The sequence below is a fragment of the Gopherus evgoodei genome, chromosome 11 (assembly GCF_007399415.2).
Source record: "Gopherus evgoodei ecotype Sinaloan lineage chromosome 11, rGopEvg1_v1.p, whole genome shotgun sequence".
NCBI lineage: Eukaryota > Metazoa > Chordata > Testudines > Testudinidae > Gopherus > Gopherus evgoodei.
In genome coordinates, this window is record NC_044332.1 from 47477633 (window position 1) to 47499256 (window position 21624).

A 21624-nucleotide genomic window follows, 5' to 3' on the forward strand; every position below is an offset into this window, starting at 1 on the left:
TCACCCTGCCCCCCAAGTTACCTACTCCATAGTAGGCCTTCCCTTTTCTCAAAAGCCTTTAAAATGAGTTCTCTCCACCACAGGGAAACCCCTCATCTCACTGGCTGGCTGAAGTCCTAGCAAACCAAGTTCCCCTGATGCTCTCAATTGGCAGGACAACCATTTCCAAAGCCATCCTCCTACACCTATATATGCTGTTACCCTCCTGATTACTTCCTACACTGGAGGACCCTACTTTCAGGTTTGATGCTTCTGGCAGGTACTGTGGGACAGATTTCAGTACCTGTTTCCAGGACAGGCCATTAACCCCTTTCTGTCCTTGTCCAGGTTAGGATCTACACATCTCATTACATGGAGTAGAAAGAAGTCTAGAGTCCACGGAATGGGATGAAGAAAAATGATGCAGCAAGAGAAGGGTTAGTCTTGATGGGACATGAAGACTAGGCAGGAGGAGATTGTTGTACTCAGTTCTGAAATGGATAGGAAGTCTGAAGATTTTAGGCTAAAGGTCATGTGTTCCCAACTTCCAGAAGGGTATGAGATTATTCAAAATATGACAGCTAAATTTGAATTTGACTTAGGGAAAGCAAAGGAAATCACAAAAGTGAGATGTGAAGAAGGCATAAGTTTCTGTAGTCAAGGTAATATTTGATGTCCCACAGGTTAGGAGGGGATAAACATTTACTGAGTTGGGAAGCAAGTAAGAACTTTGCTCAAGTTTAATACACAGGTTCCTGACCATTTGTGTGAAAACAAGATGGAGGTGGTGGTGTTTTTGGATTAAGGTATTCTTGCCATTTTTGAATGTGCTGAAGTTGAAGGAAGTTATGGTGGAGCCAGGAGTTGGATAAGGTTGAAGTACTTAAAGAGTGAGGAAAGGGCTGTAAGAGTAAAGGTTATAAAGCATAAGGAGGTCTGAAAAACATTACACAGTAACGTTAAGAATAAAAGTGTAACAACTGCAAAGCAGGGTTAACCATGAAATGTATCAAGTACATACATTAGAAACAGGCAAATGTGCAACAACACTGTAGCTCATGGCTCCTTCAGTCCCTGCACACAGCTGTTGCAATCTAAATAGGATTGGGCTCTTTTTGCTCTGGCCAAAAGTCAGGCAAAGCAAGAGGAGCACAGATTACAGGAGTGCCCCCTGAAACACAAGGCAAACACCTGAAGCAGTGTGGGAGTTGCTATGCTCTTCCTCTGGTAGGGGAACAAAGGCAATGGGGCACAAGGAAGGCAGAGAGAAGATAAATTCCGTGGGAGAGTCACTACATATCAGCATAACAGCCTGTCTGTGTACTAAAACATGCATGTTGCTGTGAAGAAGCTATTCATCACATACTGATGAAAGTCAGCATCACTTTGCGCTGTCGTGACATCACAGCAGGATACGTTTTGGGTCTCTGACTATTTGGTTATCCATCCAAGTCATTATATTGCCTTTACCATATCTTACAGACACTAGAACAGTGACAATTCAACCTTTAAGAACTAGAGTCACCAAGACTGACTGGGTCTGAGTGGTTCAACATCAATATGATAACTCTCCTAGGCTAGTTTATGAACTCATGATATTTCATATATCTTATATCTCAATCCCATGACAGCTATGGTACTGTCCAGTGGTATCTGGCCATGTTCTGAATCTTATGTAGTGGGATTGGCAGCAGGGATAGAAATTACATCTGTGTCATGGAGCTCTCCATTATGACATATCTTTCCTGTAAGGGTGTGGCAACCTATTTTAATGGTCTGTCCTAGGAAGCTAAAAATTTCAGATGGCTCTAAGGAAAAATGCTGTTCAGGTGACAAATTGCTATCAATGGCCTTACAGAACATTAACCATCTTTTGTCTTACTATTGATAAGTTTACAACTAAATGTCCCATTCAGCTTCAAAGGTCACCTGGCTAATTCTGCTTTTCATCACTCCAGTGGTGCACAAAGGAAGCTTAAAGTTGTTTCAGACAGGCAGGTGCAGGAGGGTCCGCAGCTGGTATAAATCCAGTGTATCAGCTTTCCATTACCTGCTCCCTCATCTCAGAGGTAGGTGGTATGGAGGAGGCATAATGGGGTGGGAGGGGCTGGAACACAGCACACTAGAGGACTGCCCCAGCTAGCATTTCTTTGAGTAGCCTCTCAGGCTGCTTTAAGTTATATGGGGGAGAGGGGGGTGGCATTTCAGCTCTAGGATCAGGGGCACAGGAAGGTGACTTATAGCACAATTCTCACCACTCTGCTTATGCTCTGAATAGCTCAGAACCTAGACCACTAAGTAACTTATTGCAGCATAAATTATTTTTGAGATCTGATGCCCTGTCTGTGCCGAGATGTAGAAGCATTTCTTCCCCTCTGCTATAGCATTTTAAGTCCTAGAATATTTCTGGGAGGAGTGTGAAAAGCATGGTAAATATGGGTGTTTTGTCTTGGATGTGGAGTCAAGTATTCAAGCTTCACAGATAAATTTACACTGATTCATATGGCACTGTTTACCTTTGTGGGGAGAGCTGTGTTTAGAGGAGAGAAATGCAAGGTCTTCTTTGCTTAGGTTTTATGTAGTTTTGCCTGCAAAGGTCATGGCTATGGTGAGGACGTTGGTGACATGAAAACTGGACCCAAATTCTTCCTAGTTGATAAGATCTAACTGGGAAGTATTCAGGACCATTCCTAGAAGGGAATGGGATGTTGACCCCTTGGTCTCCTAAAGAAAAGCATTGACAAAAAACTTAGTCCCTTTTAGTCATTCTTTACTGTCTCTGGGTCCTCACAATTTTGCCAGTTATCACCCTCTCTAATCTCCTTTTCTGAGGGAAGACTGTTGAGAAGGCTGTGGTGAGACAATTCTGGATAAAAAGAAGTCCACAGATTTCCATGATTTCATTCTAGTTTGAGCCTGGGTATGGTACAGAGACTGCACTAGTCTCTTTGGTCAATCCCCTTTTGGGATGTATGAAGATCATATGCATGATGTATTTTTAGTTGCTAGGTCTAAAAGAACTAAGTACTTAATGGCTGAGCTGTACCTCATAGTCAGCCTTCTGACACCTGCAGATTCCAGCAGAGAAGACAAAGTTTCTCTTGAAAGGCTATGGTTTTTCCTCTGCAAGATGATCCAGAGGGATATGTTGAGCAATGCTCATATGTTCCAAGAGCACTCTCAGGTATGGCTGTATAGGAATTATTCTGTCACCTCTCTTGATCTATGTGTAAGAATGCCAATCTGGGAAATGTGTTTGGGTTACAATGTCAACAGAATGCAGATGAAATAGAGCAGTGGTTCTCAACTAGGGGTACATGTACCCCTAAGGGTACACAGAGGTCTTCCAGGGGGTACATTAACTCATTCAGATATTGGACTAGTTTTACAACAGACTACATAAAAAGCACTAGCAAAGACAGTACAAGTTAAAATTTCATACAGATAATGATTTGTTTATACTACTCTAAATGCTATATACTGAAATGTAAGTACAATATTTATATGCCAATTGATTTATTTTATAATGATATAAATTATTTTATAAAGACAGATCTGGCTTCAAGACTACGCTTGATAAGTTTATGAAGGGGATGGTATGATGGGATAGCCTAATTTTGGCAATTAATTGATATTGACTATTAGCTGTAAATATGCCAAATGGCTTGTGATGGGATGTTAGATGGGGTGAGATCTGAGTTACTATAGAGAATTCTTTCCTGGGTGTCTGTCTAGTGAGTCTTGCCCACATGCTCATGGTTTAGCTGATTGCCATATTTGGGGTCGGGAAGGAATTTTCCTCCAGGGCAGACTGGCAGAGGCCCTGGGGGTTTTTCGCCTTCCTCTGCAGCGTGGGTCACGGGGTCACTTGCTGAAGGATTCTCTGCACCTTGAAGTCTTTAAACCATGATTTGAGGCTTTCAATAGCTCAGACATAGGTTAGGGGTTTATTACAGGAGTGGGTGGGTGAGATTCTGTGGCCTACATTGTGCAGGAAGTCAGACTAGACGATCATAATGGTCCCTTCTGACCCTGAAGTTCATGAGTCTATATGGTAAAAGTGAGAAAGTAAGGAATTTTTCAACAACAGTGTGATGTGACACTTTTGTATTTGCATGTCTGATTGTGTAAGCTTTTAAATGAGGTGTATTTGCTACCTTGGAGGTAGGTGAGACAAATCAGACTCCTGAAAGGGATACAGTAGTCTGGAAAGGTTGAGAACCACTGAGATGGATGGTGCATCTGTCTGTCTATCTCTGAACATCTAAGCAAATAATTTTGAACAGCTAGAAATTAGGAATTGATTCTGTACCCATTAAAGTCAATGACAACATTCCCATCAACTTCAGTAGGTGCAGGATTGAGCCAACACAAAGATTCCAGTAGACACAAGTGAAGACAATTTGCATATTTAAGAGAAGCTCTAGGGAAGACTCAGGGCCTGGCTACACTGGGGCTTTACAGCGCTGCAACTTTCTCACTCAGGGGTGTGAAAAAACACCACCCCACTACCTGAGTGCAGCAAGTTACAGCGCTGCAATGTGCCAGTGTGAGCAGGGCTCCCAGCACTGTAAGCTAATCCCCACAGGGAGGTGGAGTACGTGCAGCGCTGGGAGAGCTCTCTCCCAGCGCTGGCGTTGCGACCACATTCACACTTCAAAGTGCTGCCATGAGAGTGCTCCCGCGGCAGTGCTGTGCAGCTCTAAGTGTAGCCATTCCCCAATTGTGTAATTGCCTGAGGGTATGTTCTAAACCAAGGGTTCTCAAACTTCATTGCACAGCGACCTCCTTCTGACAACAAAAATTAGGATAGGCAGAGTCAGGCTTTGGTCCCCTTCTGCGGTCCTAAGCCCCATCACCCCAGGGAAAAGGGGGAGGCGAAACCAAGTCCCACCTCCCTAGGCCGAGGGGCCAAAGCCAAAAGCTCAAGAGCTCAGCCCCAGGCAGGGGGCCTGTAACCTGAGCCCTACCGCCCAGGACTGAAGCTTTCGGTTTGGGCTTTGGCCCTGGGCTCAAGCAAGTCTAAGCCAGCCCTAGTGACCCCATTAAAACAGGATTGTGACCCACTTTGGGGTCCTGACCTGTGGTTTCAGAACTACTGTAAATCTAAACACTAACCAGAAACAGAAAGAGGAGACACAAAACTATTTTAGTTTAAAATCCCACCACCATGGATTTACCCATACTGAATTTATACAGCTAGAGAATGAAACAGTTTTGCTAGGGATGTAGCAGAAAGGAGTTCATGTGGTGGAGGACAATGGCTGTAGATATAGTCTACCTGGTTTGTGGCAAAATATTTGACAGAGCATTTCCCTCCCCTCTCACAAACAAACAAACAAATAGAAATTGTAAGCTAACTACCATATTTGGGTTGATAAAGAACCGAGTCTTCTACCGAAGACAGCGTTTACAAGAGAAAGCAATTTAGACTGGGCAGGGTGACAAATGAAATACTAGGAGGATCAATTTTGTTCAATATATACCAAAGAGCCATATTAAGTAAGTGATTAAATTTACAACTGATACACCTCTTACTCATGCACAACATTTTGTAAATCAGAGAGAGATACCTGAATAGTCTAGAAGCAGGCACCATTAGGTAGTTTGTGCCGCAAAGACAGTCAGTCTTGTGGTTAAGACACTGGCCTAGAATTCAGAAGATCAAAGTTCATTTCCCAACTCTGCCATAGACTTCCCATGACAATCTTTGTGTCAGGTCCTTATCTGTAAAATTGGGATAATTCAGCTTCCTTTCTCTCACTCCTTTTCTGTCTTATTTAGATAGATTGTAAACTCCTCAAGTTAGGGGCTGTATCTTAATATGTGTTTGTACAATACAGATTACAATGAGACCCCAATCATGGCTGGACCTATAGGCTCTACTGGAATACACACAGTAATAATGATGATGATGAAATTCAGTACAGAGAAATGGAAAAACCTGCAAAGATGTTTTGACAAGGAGTTAACTCTAAAACTAAATTCTACTCTCATTTTCTAATTAAATACGAAAAACTACCAAGGAAATTATATTGTGGAGTTACAAGTGCTAACCCAGAAGTGGAGACCAAATGAGATTCTTAGATCCTCCTTTCATTCCAAAATGTCCTTAGTAACAATAAACTGAAAATGCTTATTTAAAAAAAAAAAAGTCTCAAATTAGATTTACAAGATAATTAGCAACTGTCACTAATCTGATAAAATGATTTTCAAGTTAACATGTCTGATTAAAATGTGCTTAGTTCACCGAAATGCAGGATCACTTTGTCCATAGCTCAGATTTAGCAAACAAATCCCCAAATTAACTTCTTTAGCCTGAGCTTTTGGTTTTACAAGGTTTATTAAGACAACACTGTGGGGTCATGCTCAGACTGACAATTCAGCCTTATGGGATGTGCAAGCCCCAGAAAACACAGCAGGCCGAGCAGTTCAGGGAAAGGATCAGCTTGGTGCACAAAGTCTGCTCTGGGTGTGGGAGCCTCATGTAAATCACTTCCTCCCGCCTGAACACTGCTGCTCTATTCTCATCACTGCCAACTTCAGTAGGTCTATGACGAAAACCCTGGTGTGGCTTCAGCCAGCAGCAGATAGGGGGAAAAGGAATATATCCAGCCAGTTTAGGTAGAAAGTCACTTCTCACCCCAATCACTTGCCGCCGTGCAGACTTACCAAGTCCCCATCCCCACCTTGACAACAGCATTGTGACAGATTCTCATTACAGAAAAGGGGAGCCCCTTCTTGATTGTCACACGTGAGGTGAAGAAATAAATGAGCCGACAGGGTCTCCCCGCCCTTCTTTTTCTGAGTCAACATTATTCCCATGATCCACATGGCCAAACAGCAACAGAGCTGGGAAGAGTCAGAGCCTTATCCTCAACTGGTGGAAATCAGCACAGCTCAAATCAACTTTGGTGCACCTATGCTAATTGACATCAGCTGAGGATCAAGCCCATAAGACCCTGGAAAGGGAGCAGTTCTGGGCATCTCTGAAAGATCATTTCTCCATTTAGAACCTAACATGATTATATTTATGCTTTTAAAGACAGTCCGGCTACTGTACCTTTAGAAGTTTTTCTCTTTGCATTGCTAGTTTCAGCTTTTCATGGAGCTGATCAAAAGTTAGATTAGGGGAGGTGTAATTTCTCCATGTTTCAGTATCTTCAGGCACCAGAACATGGCCATATGCGCTACCTGTAAAATAAAAACAGCTCTCTGAGTACCACTGCATTTCCCACCCTCTAACCACGTTAAGATTTAAAAAAAAAAAAAAGCGCATTGTATGAATTTGGTATTTTCACTGGGCCAAGTATCACTATAAATACATAAAGTTTTTTTAGTTTCCTTTATTGGACCTAGTACTAATCCAACAGAGGCCCTATTCTGCCCTCTAATACTCAGACAGATGGGCAAATCCAGCAATAAACACATTCTTGAAAATAAAGCCATCAGCTTTGCTGGCATTTGTGAAAAGGAAAAGCGTTAGACTAGTGTGAATAAATAAATATTCACAAGAGTTCTTTTACTGAAAGAGTTTTAATGGCTATTTTGAAAAGTTCATTTCTATCATGTGTAGAATCAATTCAGTTAATTAAGAATATTCTCTGACAATTTGAACAGAAAGAGAAACTCCTGTTTATAAAGCTTAAGTAACACAATAAGTTAACAGAAGAGTGCCATGTAACTTAGCTGACCAGTCACACAACATAAAAAGTAAACACCTACTTCCCCAGTTCTCAACCAAACTATAGGCTAAAACTTGTTCACACAAATTAGTCAAACAGTTGTGATCAATATTCATAAAAATAAATCATCTCGTTTGCAGATAATTTGTTACTACAATTAACAACTCTACTAACCTGAAGTCCATTGACTTCAATGTGAGCAAGCTGTATATTTTTTTAAAATTCTTACTGTTTCTTCTCTAAGAAAAAACAAAGGTTTCCAAGATTTTTCATTTTATAAACAAAATTCAAAAATGTAAAAATGTTAACTTTCTGTTCCAAGTAGTAGTCTTATTTCCATTAAATACACCTCTATCCTGATATAACGCGACCTGATATAACACGAATTTAGATATAACGTGGTAAAGCAGTGCTCTGGGGGGGATGGGGCTGTGCGTGCCAGCAGATCAAAGCAAGTTCGATATAACGTGGTTTCACCTACAACGGAGTAAGATTTTTTGGCTCCAGAGGACAGCATTATATTGAGGTAGAGGTGTACAGCATTACCTCCGTCCTTTTGTGGATACACACTGTAGAATCTGAAGCAATAATGAAGTCGAAACTATTTTGCAGTATAATACATGATAAAAGGAAAGATATATAAAGCACACAAATTAGAGTACGTACCTCTGTTGGCATTCACAGGAGCCAACTGTGATTTAAGTTGTGCAATCATACTTTTCTGAAACTCTATCTGTTCCTGCTGTTCACATATTTGCTGAGTATAGCTTTCTGTCTGAAAATACAATTTAATTTAATTAACATTAGTATTATTTTGTTTTGATTAAGGGCTTCAGTTTTAGCAGATACAGTTTATCAGCTCTCTTTTTGGGATGCCCGAGGCTACAATTTGTGCATAGAAACTCGACAGTTGTCACCTGTGACAGGTCTAATTTTACATCTGTACTGATTGGAAAAAGGTAAACTACTAGATAAAAGAAGATTAGTGTAAGTCTTGGTTAATAGTCATGGTAGTAAATGTCAGGATAACATTTATACAAGAGGCAATTTTCAGTCGTAACCACAAAATTACATTATTTGTGTTTTAAAATTGGGATTTGGTTATTTGTTTATTTTTTCACAGTCGGTTAGTTACCCCAGTTATAATCTACACAAAGGTCACTATCAATTTAACTTTTCAGGAAATAAATCCAAAAGGTCTAAGTAAAGATATTAATTTTTTCAAATTTAATTTGAAACATTATAGTTCCATTCCCCATACCTGTTTGCTGTTTAACTAAAAAAAGGAATAAATATACATGTCTATATTTAATACATCACACTGCATGTCTTTGCTACATTTGCCTTCCAAGACTCCTGGAAGAGGGATGGAGAGAAGGCCCAACTAGCAAAGAAAAGAATAGCTGATCAGTGTTATTCCTTCGTCTAAACTTTGCCTGATCTCCTCCCCTAGCTTGACCCGCCCTGTTAGAACCTAGAAGAGCACTGAGCTACTCCAAGGCAGATGAATATTAGTCAGCCAGTTAACTGAACAACAATCAGCTACCATTCAGGTAGCTGATAACAGGAATATTAAAATATACACGATTCCACTAGCCCATTCCTGATGGTACAACACTAATAGTGCTGAAGTTATGGGAGAAAACTTGTGAAATTCCAACAAGAAAATTTTAGGAGGATTATTTGATTTTTTTCTGAAATGATACACATTACATTACCGCATAGAAAGAGTGGGGGCAAGATTAGTGTGTTTAAATGAGTTACTTCACTGGTGTTGTATCTGTATTGTAAGCCTCACTAAGTTAAAAATACTTAGTATTGAAAAGATGCACTTGTCCATACAACAACATGTAAGAATAAACCTACAATCTGACTAAAGGCTGAGTAATTGTTGCACTATGAGCACATTTAAAAAAATTTTTAAAAAAGTGATCACAGAGCAGTACACTCCAGCAGCTATACAAGACCTCAGAAAGCAGAAGAATCACTGAAAACCAAATTGAAAATGTACAACAGCAATGTCTTGTCAACACTTCTGTACAGAGCACAGACATGACAGCTAAAACAGACAGAAGAGAAGATGCTTTTGACAGCCAGTGTGCACAAATTATTCTTTGAGTCAGATGGCAGCAACAAGTTACCAACTAGACGATCTGCCTGACAACCAACTATCCATCTGTATCAAACACCATCTGGCCAAGATGACTCTGGCTTCTGTGTCTTTGACATGGCTCCCAACTCTAGAGACTGGCAAAACAAGTGGCCTACCAGTAACTTTAGTAAACTGTTAACAACAGAATGCTGGACAAGCCAACAAAGTGCTAAGGCCATTGAGTGAATAGAGGAAGAGGAAGGAAACATTACAGCAAGCAACATATGTAGGTCATCCATAAAAATCTCATGTTTGGTAAAAACCCCACAGTTTCTATAGGTTGACTTCCCTTAGGAAATACTTTTACCTTTAATGGTTCTTTTCTGCAGTCAGAGAATCTGATTGCTGAAGGTTGAGTAGGGCAAAGACAAGCTATTATGAACACTTTTGGAAGATCTGTGTATTGCTTGTCTCTAAAGCAAAGAAAAATGCACAAACACAATCCCATATAAGTTTGTTTCCATCACTGCAGAATACTCACATTCTCACCCATTTGTTCCTTATGCTCTAATTTTCCACTGAGCTTTAGAAAGGCTGTTCCATAAGCATGTATTTATTTTCTTGTTTTGAGTGTAGCATATGTATCCAAAGAGAACAAAATTAAGTTTATAATTTAGCCATTAATTTCAAAGAACATAGAGTTAGAGTTTAGGAGTGTCTCAGTTGTGTTGAGAGACAGAGCCCCAAGCCAAAATAGCAAATAGCTTGTGGGTAAGGCACTCAGCTAGGATATAGGTGACCCAGGGTTAAGCGTCTGGACTTTGACTTAGGCTGAGAGTGCACTGGATGTGGGAGACCTCCAGTTCAAAGTAAGTGCCTTGAGCACCAGGCTATTCTGCGGTGGGTCTTTTTGGGGGGCACAGGGTTCCTGGATTTCAGAATAAAGTGTGCGCTCTGGCAGACATTCCCTTACCCCCAACTCCATTACTTCCTCTCTCTGAACCGTAAAACAGTTTAGGACCCATGTTCCTCCAGACAGACCCCACCATAGCCACCTCCACTGAACTGTGTGTGAACTGATGAAGAATGAGAGACTCCACTGAAGAGCAGGATTTGAAATGCTCTAGTGACCACTGTGTGTTAGGCAGTATCACAAAGCCACAAACTGCTGTTTTTGCAGAGTATTGGACTGTATGTGCGACTAGCAGCTCCAGACAATTCATGGAAATGTTGTTATGTCCAACATGACGGTCGCAATCTATCCTTGTAAATGCTTGTTTGCATCATTCCAAAAACCTCAAAAACCCAAAGTTCTCCAAACTGTTTAGAATCTTCCTTGAACCGCTCTCTTCACTGCTTCATCGTTGGATAGAATGACACAAGTATACAGTTTGACTCCTGTATTTTTAAATAAGTGTTAATACTGAAACAGCTTGAAATTTAGATAAGTTAATTAAAATAACTTATGACAGAAAGATGCAGTTTCTATGTGCTTGTACAGCATCTAGCACAGTGCTCAAAAACCCCAATATAACTAATTATTAATAACTTATAAGACACATCTTTGGGTCAGGTAAGTAACAATATAAATAACTGTCTGAAAGACCTTCAGATTTCCCTATCAATTTGCTGTAAAATAAGCAAGATAAATTAGATTTAATGTTTTCCATGAAAGATGGGTATGTCGTAGACAGCAAAGATACATTTACTTTTTAAAGAGCTCCCTGATTATCCTCCATAGACAACACCTTTCCCACACCTAAAACCACCTCAAATTACAAATGAATAAAAGATTAAAGACTGCCAGATGATACACATGCATATTGGGAGCCCCCCCTCACACAAACCATAATGTGCTATTCTTTGAGTAGTTCGTTTTTTTAAACTGCAATTTCTATCTTTAAGAAGATGCACTGAAACTTCAGTTGCTGAAGTAAAACAAAACTGAAGTGTCCACATTTACTGTGATTCTCAACAGAAGGGATAGCTTCAAAAAACAAAAACCAACACATACTTTTTGCTGCAGTTCTTTCACAGCATGGTCTCTATCCATGCATGCCTGTCGAAAGGCTTCATAAGCTTTATTAAGCTGCTCTCCAATATTATTTTTATCCATACTTCCCAGCGCTGTCTCATCACTGAAAAGATGGACAAATTAACAGACCTGAAAAGTGATCAGAAAGAAAAGGATAGTTAATGAACAAAGGTAAATTTGAGAGACAAGATGGGTGAGGGTAATATCTTTTATTGGATCAACTTCTGTTGGTGAAAGAGACAAGCTGTCGAGCTACACAGAGCTGTTTTTCAGGCCTAGAAAAGGTACTGTCACAGCTAAAGACAAGGTGGAACAGATTGTTTAACATAGGTAGTTAGCACATATTCCAATAAGGTACCATGCAAGGTGGAGTGGCCCGTTAACACCTCTGCAGTGATAGACAAAAAAAGGAGGTGTGGCTACAGGGTTACAGATTGGTGTAATAAACCATAAATCCAGTGTCTCTGTTCAGTCCATGATTTTTAGTGCCTAGCAGAGTTATGAATTTAAACTCCCAGGCTCATCTTTTAAAAGTGTTGTGCAGGTTTGAGGATGAAGACTCATAGATCACTTTATATCTGACTTCTTTGTGAAAAGTGTTCACCCACAGGTGATGGGGTGTTTGTGTCTTATTTTCCTGTGTGACAATCACTACGCTCTCAAATGAACTAACAGAAAAATGAAAAAAAATGGTATCACCTGTGGGTGAACACTTTTCACAAAGCCATCACTCTGTATCTGACCTATCAGTCCTCATCCCAAAGGAAACCTGCACAACATGTTCAAAAGACAAGCCTAGGAGCTTAAATTACTAACTCTGCTAGGTACTAACAAAGACACTGAATTTATGGTTTATTAGACTAGCCCCCTTTCCCCTGTTGTCCCATCACTGCACAGGTGTTAACAGCACATATTCAAGGTGGAGAGTGGTCCAACTACTTATGCTAATCAATTTGTTCCACCTTGTATTATTAAACTGACACCCATAGTACCTTTCCCAGACCTGAAGAAGAGCTCTGTGTAGCTTGAAAGCTGGTCTCTCTCATCCACAGAAGTTAATGCAATAAAAGTTATTACCCCACTCACCTTATCACTGTAATATCCTGGGACCAATACTGCTACAACCAACACTTCATACAAAGGTAAATTTGTAATTTTATCATGTCACATAACTTGCATCAATATCAGACACTTAAAACAATCAAGTAAATGGGGCAAATTATCAAAATCACCTAGTGTTATGTACTATGGTCCTGCCCATGCAAATGTTTAGGGCCTGAATCAAAGCTTAATGAAGTCAGTTTGGCTTTGGTTCAAGCTATACATGCACAGTTCCACCGTGTTATGCATGTTTAAAGTGTTTGCAAGACTGAGTCTGATTGTTTGTATATCATCAGCTTTCTAATTTGAACACACAAGTGTTGAGTTTAATGATTATTCAAGTTTTCTATTATGGAACAAAAAAATTAAATAAATAAAGATCACCAAGTAAACAATATCACATGGACACATCTCTTTCCTGTCATATCTAAGAATGCCAATATAAGAAACACTACCATGAATTTCAGAACACCTTTTATCTACAGGTTTACAATACCAACCAGTGAAAACTAGCAAAAACCTAGGACCTGCTGTATTAATTTAGATAGAATAAGTGGGTCAGAGGTGATAACATTCAACAGTGTTAAATGAGGGCTGGGGTTTGGTGTACAGAGATCTCAGTCTGCTTAATGCCATGACAAAAATATTGACCTTTTTTAAAACCATTTATTAAAAGATACAGAAAAGTAAAGACAGTTAAAGCATTTGAAGTGTAAAATATTAAGGCTTCCATTTTAACAACATTTGTGTTCTCTTTAGCTGGAGAGAGTGTTAGAAGAAAAGAGTCCCTTGTTTCACAGTCTTTTAGAAGGTATTAAAGATTGTATTAATTGTCTCTTTGGGTAAAAGGGAAGTTAGTTGGCATAAGCTGGAGCTGTGACTGCTAAAATCCAATCCTGTTTCATTTCAGGTGGTGTTTGGGGTTCAGCTGGAGCTGGTCATGACATCCCTCAGATTAAGATAAAGGAGGTCTGAGATCCCAGGTGATGGGGGGTGGGGAGAAGGGAAGGGAGTAGTAACTGCTACCAGGATGGGGAAACTTGTTCCAGTAGCCTCCATTTGCCTTCCCTGCCCCATTTTATTTAAGGGCTTAAAAAGGATGTGATGGGTGGAATAGCCCATCTCCTCATATGTCTACCACTTAGGTCTAATATGACACAGCAGTTTTAGCTTATTAATGTCCAGACTTGTATTTCCTTGCTTACTAAATCTGACTTGTTTAACAGTCTGACTTTATTATTAAGCTTTGTTGTTTGCACTAATCTAATCTAGTTTTCCCTGTCAGTCTTCTTGCACCTGTTTTTAATCATTCTTTATTGAAAATAACCATCTACTTTCCATGGTAAATTCCTAAACAGGCAAAAGATAGACCAATTGCCACAACAGACCTTTCTCCATATATTGGGATGTGTTAACAGTACGGGCCAAAGGGTTGGGGGTTAGACAACTCTGATCACTTTAAAGAGGCCCACCTGAGAGGAATCAAGTGATTTCCTCTACAAACAGTAGCTGGAGGCTGCAGTTTGTTCAGGGATGAGAGACTGCTAGGAGTGAGCAGGTGCAAACAGCAGATTGGGACTAGGACTCCAGGTAGGGCTTCATAGTGGCCTACCAAATCAGAAAAGGCCTGGGAGGAGTAACAGAAATGTATGTTTGGTAGCTAATCCTAACCCACACTCCCAGGAGGAACATTTTGACCATAGAAGTGTATGTAATGGACCATGAAGAGGGGACAACAGAGGCAGGGTACTACAGAGTGACCTCTGGCCATAAAGGGGTACTCTGGAGGCACCCAATTTTGTTACAGGATGCCTATGTATTGTATGTAATGAACATGTCCGGTTCCAATTCTTAGAGCTGGAAATCAGTGACCCCCCTCCTCCCCCAAACACAACAGTCCCCAGGATACAACTATGACAGACTTCTATTTCAAACAGAATGAAACAAAATGCGATAAGTCTTCTGCTTAAACACTACCATCAAAGGAAAACTTATGCTCCTGCAGCCTGTGGAGGAATCTGGATGTAGTCCTAGAGAGGGTGAACCAGGAAAAGGGGAACAGGGATGTGCATCTTCCCACCGCTGGACCTTTGGTGGGAATCCACCAAAAACTGCACCTTGAAGTGGCGTTAGTGTTTTTTTGGGGTTTCTCCTGTGATATGCCCTCCATGCAGTAGGACCTTATTAGGGGGTGGTGGTTTTAGAGGCAGTGGTTTGCATAAGACTATCTGAGCAGCACAGTAGGCCACATTCAGCATGACCACGATTTAACAGTGTTTTTGCCACTATAACATCTAAAAAGAATGTTAGAAGAGTACTGAAGAGTGAGCTTAGGCAAACCTTAAATGAAACTTCAGTAACGCAGAAGCAAAAATATTATCGTTGATCACAATCCCTGCTACATCAAAGCAATTATGCTCCTGGTAAGCTTCAAAGCAAGGAGATTCATGGGGAGATAAGGCAGAATACACAAGGTAATCTTTCATACTAGAAATGTTTCAAACACAATTTATGCTTTATATAAGGCTTTTATTAGGAAAAAATAATCAAGTTCCTTATCTTCTTAATAAAAGAATAGAAAAGTCTGCCTTTACAGATAAGAGGAAGGTGTCAGTATGGGAATTTTTAGTGACGTATGACTTCAGGTCCATATTTAAAGCTATGCTACCGGGCAAAGAAAACAATATATTTAAATAAATGGAACGTCACACTAGTTTAAAACTGTACACGTTAGCAGGCTGAAAAGGAGACATATGCTTTCCCCATCTATATTCTTGTGTTTATATACAAGACCTGAACAGGGAAGCAGAAAAGGGACAGTCCAACATGAATGTGACTGTGATAAGGAGATAATCACAGAATTGTGGGTATTCCTTGGTGAGCTATCAGCAACAAAGTGGACATTTAATTAGTGCTGCAGTCCTTTATGGGGGAATGCTAGTAGACTTACCAAGAAAGAAATTAAGTACAAGGAGATGTACTTAATGGGACCAAATTTTCCAAAAGGGCTGAGCACATACAAGTGGACCAGATTTTCAAAAAAAAGCTCAGCTCCCCATTAGATAACTAAGTAAAGTGGCCAAACTTTCAAAAGCAATCATCCGGTCTCCTTGTTCTTAATAAGACATGCTGGGTTTTGAATGCTTTAAGACTGGCACAATTGTGGGTGTTGAGCCCTTATAAAAATTCTGGCCATATAAGCTAAGTCCTCAGTTGGTGTAAATTGGCAGAGCTCCATTAACTTAAGAAGAACCACACAGTGATTTACACCAGCCAAAGAACTTGGCTCAGTGTTTTTAAGACAGTCGTATTTATGTCCTATCGGCTCTGAGAGTTACTCTAACAATGTATGTAAATAACATTTCATTACAAATATGCTAACAGGTACAAAAGACAATGTATGTGTTGGTATTTCCTTTTTCTGATACACATTACATAACATTTATGATAGCTCTCTCTTCACATTACAGTATCACCTATGGTTGTGGTTGCTTCAGCTACTATAAGGTCAAGGTAGGTCAGTACTTACATAAAAGACAGGAAAAACCCAGGTGCTGCAGGAAATAGTGTTGGTGATTCAGAAGGTGGCACTACTGCTCCTGAGTCAGTAAATTAACCATTCCCCCAGTGTGGTAGTCAGATGTTACACAATTTTTGTATTGATATAATTACTTAATTCAGGGGTGTGGTCTTTTACTGAAACAGTTCTCAGTGTAATCCCTCCTGTTGACATAGGTATGCAAGTATAAAGTGTCTTATACTAATATAGCTTTTTCTCCTTCCCATATGGAGAATAAAATAATTTTACACTGATATAGTTGTGTTCACACCAGGGGGTGGGCGGGTGGGTGTGTGGACAAGACCTCAAACTGCTTCAAGGGTCATCTTTCAGCTGAATTGTAAACCAGAAGCCTTATCTTGTATCTGTTATAATTTGTTTTATTTCAACTGTTCTTTTAAATGGAGAGAAGATCTCTTCTCTGCTGTAGAGGCTGTAGCTATTTTGTGATCAAATGCAGCACACCAAAGAGGAGAGACTCACTGGATGCTCTCCTGCTGGGACCTCACTATTATTCTTGTTTTCTAGATATAAAAACACAGTTTGTGTCTATAAAGGTATTGGGAGAAACACAACAACACTATCCGATCATTAAATCTCAAAAGTATTTTTCACAAGAATGAAGGGTGACAGCACCAGTGACTGTGCCACATGTCTCTGTGTGTAATTACATTCTGCCTACCTAAATTTCCCACTGTACATGCAGTTGAATAATGCAACTCTTCTCTCACTGTTGTGGAGTACTTCTGAGTGCTATTGAACTGAATGAATTTCAGCCCAGAAGTGACTGCACTTTTGTAGCAGGTGAAGCTATTTCTATATACTAGGTTCTGAAGTACTGGAGGATATTTAAGATTAAAAGGCACCACGTGGATGTAAGATTATTACAATATAAGTAGCTAGGTGTGATTGTGGGCTACGATGGGCATCATTTTCCTTCACCAATGCAACATAAGGGCAATGCATACTGCCTCAAGGCATCTTGTGTAATGTACATTATTTCTTCCTCTTCCCAAAGATTGGCGGTCTTCCTCTAAACGGAATATTCCTCACTATAGTCTATAGATAGGCAGGCAATTAGCTACATAACTTATAGGAAGTGAAAAAGGAAAAGCATTGTTAAAAATCAGAATTACTGAAAGTGTGCTCTTATGTTCCCGAAAGGCTGGCACAGGACAATGAAACTGTTTTTATACCTTTTTGTAAATTCCCTCAAGTCACCTAACAGGTTGACAGGCAAACTGTTGTGAGTTATGTCTTGTACTAACAAAAATAGTTGACAACTGGATGTAGTGGAGTTTGAAAGATTTCTTCTGTTCACAATTCTAAGTACAGGAAGATATGGTTTGTAGCTTTAGATGACCCACATTCTGTACAAAAATGAAGACCTTTAGATTGTTTCAAAAATACCTTTAGGCTAGTCTCTTGCACTGGGGCAGTGTAGTTCCTCTGATTCTCTGAGGCAGTCACATAATGGCTAGAGATGTTAAGTACTGAGACCTACCATTCAGGACAAAGTACTGAAGGTAGGCGGCCAGATCAGCCACTGATGTAAATCAAACTAACACCACTGAAGTCAAGAGACCTACAGTGATTTACACCAGCTGAAGTCAGGCTCCTTATGTACTGTTTAATATTTAACTAATCACTCAGGTCAGAGGACGAGACAGCACTTAATGAACCCTAGAAAAAGCCCATCACCTCAGAAATCCAGGCATTCTGAGGCATCACTTTACCAACACAGACACCTGCTGCTGGGGGAGGACTGAGAAATCTCCCTTGAAGACTCATTCTAGTCTCAAAGCATGAAGGGAAAGGCTGCCAAGTAGAGCTAGGCAGGACACAGTTTATGTTCCATCCATATTTTTGAGAGAAGATTTCTCATCCTGAATCTGAGTCAAACTCAAATTTTCCTTTAAAAAAAAACAAAAAACAAGCATATTTTAGTGTAATTGACTTAAAGTTCTAAATAAAAAGCAGTTTTGAACTGGAAACGTTCATTCTGAAAATGTCAAAACAAAACATTTTGACAACGTTGATGCATTTCAAAAAGCTTGAGTCAGGAGACTGGTCAGTTTCAACAAACTGGCATTTTTTCCAACAAAAAAAATTGTAAAAATATATATATATATATATATCCCAGACCAACTTTACTATCAACCCTTCCCCCAGATAGTGTTAGCAGGAGGTGTCAGAGGCAATGACACAAGGAGAACAAGTCATGAACAGGGCCCTCAAAGATTTAGAACAAGCACGCACAGTTCTGGATACTTGTCTGACCCTCCAAACTTTGAGTTTGTACCCCCTCCCTAATTACAATATAATCACAGCACAGAGGGAGCAATACAAAATGCTACATAAACCATATACATCTACTGTTATATTGCATTTGCCAAACAGTATCATCTAACAGTGTTAAGTAGCATTTTTATATCCCTGTACAAATGCTGTGATTGTGTAATTAAATATTTATTGAAATGCATATGCAGAAGGGGTATGTGTGTGGAGTTAAGGTCTACGTGACATCCACACAGTCCAATCTTTGCAGGTAAACTGCTGCACCTACATGGAGTCCCAACTGGGCCTTAGTAAGTATTTCCTGTTGAAATACACAGCCATGTTTATGTAGGTCTGCTGACACTGCTCTGCTACAGGATGGTACAATATCATGCAAGATGTATTACAATAAGATATCAGGACTAGTAAGTTATAGTTTTAACAAAACATTGGACGGTGATCACATACCAATATGATAGGCACAGAGCCAGACATTATACATGAGAGAGGAAACAAAAGATACAAGAGCCTATGGCCATCTGCACATATGAGACGCCGACTGATTTCAGTTGTTGAAAGCAGCATGTTGCTTAATGCTGTGCTATGCTGTTCCATTAATAGTACCATTACACAGACAACCATTCAGCATATTGTAAAGAAGCAGAAGTAACAACTTAGTTTGTCACTATATATATATATTTTACTTCATACTCCACCATACTGATAATGAAAATGTACACCATGAGTGTCCTTGCCAGCAACTCCTCAAAAGCCTTCTTAAATGTTTAAAAACAAAATGTATCAAATTGAGTGTGTGTGTATATATACACACCCCCTTAATGCTAAAAGGTTCACATCAGAATATTGGTGCTGTTCCAGCAGCAAGCATTCTCTACATTTCATCTGCTTTTCTATGCAGTTTTCTTCATATGGGCATATTTTTTAAAAACTTCTTTGCCACAACCAGACTACCACTGAGAACTGGTGAAACAGCTGAAGTAACCATTCATAAATAGTTGAAGGGTTGTCACTGTAGTTGGGCTCTTTTCTCCAAAAGTACCCAACAATGTCTGATTTTACACCACCGCTAGTGAGAGCAGAATCACATCCAAAGCCTCTAGTGCCATGACTCTGCCTTGTGAGCAAGGGTGAGGACTTCTGTTCTTAGGTCATATAAATACAGATTGTTACTGTCGATTAATTTTATGATAGGTTCTTTCAAAAAAAAATTAATTGAGCAAAGAAATCACAAGGAAGGCCCCCAGTTCAGGTCCAGAAAACAGTCGTGTGAAGAAAATCCCTCCCCCATATTTCTTTCAATAGAATTTTCCCCTCATGATCTGAAAAGTCTCCCATTCCTTCATCCTGTCCCAGCCACCTATGCTCAGCCCCTGCAGAATAAAACCTTCTTCGGAAGCCACCGGAGAGGGGGATCATTTTCCCACATGACTGACACACACTGGCTCACCGAGCAGTGACCAAACCCTCCCTGCCCTGGGACCTCTGCAGCTGCCTCTAAACACAGCCCTCACCTGTCAGCCCCCCCAGAACAACGCCTCCCTCTGCTGCCCCAAACAAGCCAAGCAGCCCGCCCTTCGTTCTCCGGGCCCCTTGCAAACTCAAAACCGGGCCCTGGCGTGACTCACCAGCACCCCGAGTCCCCATCCCCAGGCAGGCGCTTCACTTCCGCCTTTCTGGCAGGATCTGCATGGTGACTGCAGAGCTCACCCTGTGCAGCCTGCGAGTCTCCTGCCCTGGTTACGTGTGAACGAGCTACTGAGCAGGGGGGGATGAGTTGCCCCAAATCCTGGGAAGGGGGGGTGAAGGAGAAGCAAGCTGACTGTAAATGCACGAATAAAACCAAGAGAAGCGACCGACCGAGGAGCAACTCGCTGAATGGGTTCAAGGGGCGTGTGGCTAGTCCGCTAAGGTCTGAGCCATAACTTCAGCTGCGATATTAAGGCCGCTCTGCCCAGCAAGGGAAAGACAACCGTTTACAAGTGAGTTAAACTTACTAACTCTTCAGGGCTCAGACAGCGCCTCTCCCTGGAGCTATGCAGGAGCTGATTGCTCTTCCCCAGCCTCACTCTCTTTAACCCAAGAACCAGCATTTACTTCCTGTTGTGTCCCACATCCGCCCCAGCCCATGTGACAGTGTGTAGCTCTGCCCTTTCCCCCAGGGTTAGGGGTTACCAGCTGCTGGATGGTTAAACAAGACATGACTAAATGTTAATAACTGTAGTAAACACACATTTTGCATTGCAACGTGGACGTTAAAAGATCCCCAGTAGCACTTTCCTTAAGAACAGGAGAAAGATTGTTTCAGCGCCTTTGGCCATCTCCTCTATTCACGTTTGTGTGACATTATGTGCCAATTTTCTGCCTGTTTGTTTTCCCCCACCCTTCTCCCCACCAAAGTGGCTGCACTTTCATGCCGGATGAAGTGATTCCTCTGTTCATGTCTTTTGTAAAGTTGCATATGTGTGATAAATGTATGAGATTATAGTACATTGCAATTCCAGAGAGTGCCTTTCATCCAAGTATTTGAAAGTATCTTTTGATCCTGTATATTGGTTTAGAGTGATACTAAACTTGGCTACATGCTTAATTTGGGCAAATAATTCTGTTTCTCTTAGCTGCACTGCACTCTCTTTTTGAAAATAACATTAGAAAATAAGCTAATCAATCATTTCATATATATGTTTATTATGGGTGAACAGTAATCACTCCAGAGCTAAGGTTGCAACTAAGTTCTCATTATAACCTTGTGTTGTCTCTGCTCCATACACTGCTCTCTCCAGCTCATGCAGATCTCTTTTAGGACGGGGGGGGGGAGGTGGGAGGAGACTAGATCAGGGTCATCCCCCATTCTCCTTCCTCTGGCCCTCCCGATGTC

General features: G+C 40.6%; 1 protein-coding gene across 5 annotated transcripts in view; it reads right to left on the reverse strand.

Moving 5' to 3' along the window:
* Window positions 1-20861, reverse strand: part of TANK (TRAF family member associated NFKB activator) — a 36553-nt gene extending 15692 nt beyond the window's left edge. Inside the window, exons 1-4 of one of the 5 annotated variants that reach the window (XM_030580375.1) lie at window positions 20748-20832; window positions 11771-11920; window positions 8331-8439; window positions 7043-7173 (exon numbers count right to left, since the gene is read on the reverse strand). In XM_030580375.1, coding sequence (XP_030436235.1) covers window positions 7043-7173; window positions 8331-8439; window positions 11771-11872 — 342 coding nt within the window. In that variant the 5' untranslated portion in view covers window positions 11873-11920; window positions 20748-20832. Of the gene's footprint in view, window positions 1-7042; window positions 7174-8330; window positions 8440-10123; window positions 10280-11770; window positions 11921-20374; window positions 20707-20743 lie in introns of those variants that run through there. The other 4 variants (XM_030580373.1, XM_030580374.1, XM_030580376.1 and 1 more) reach the window with 4 other exon arrangements.
* Window positions 20862-21624: the final 763 nt, after the last annotated feature.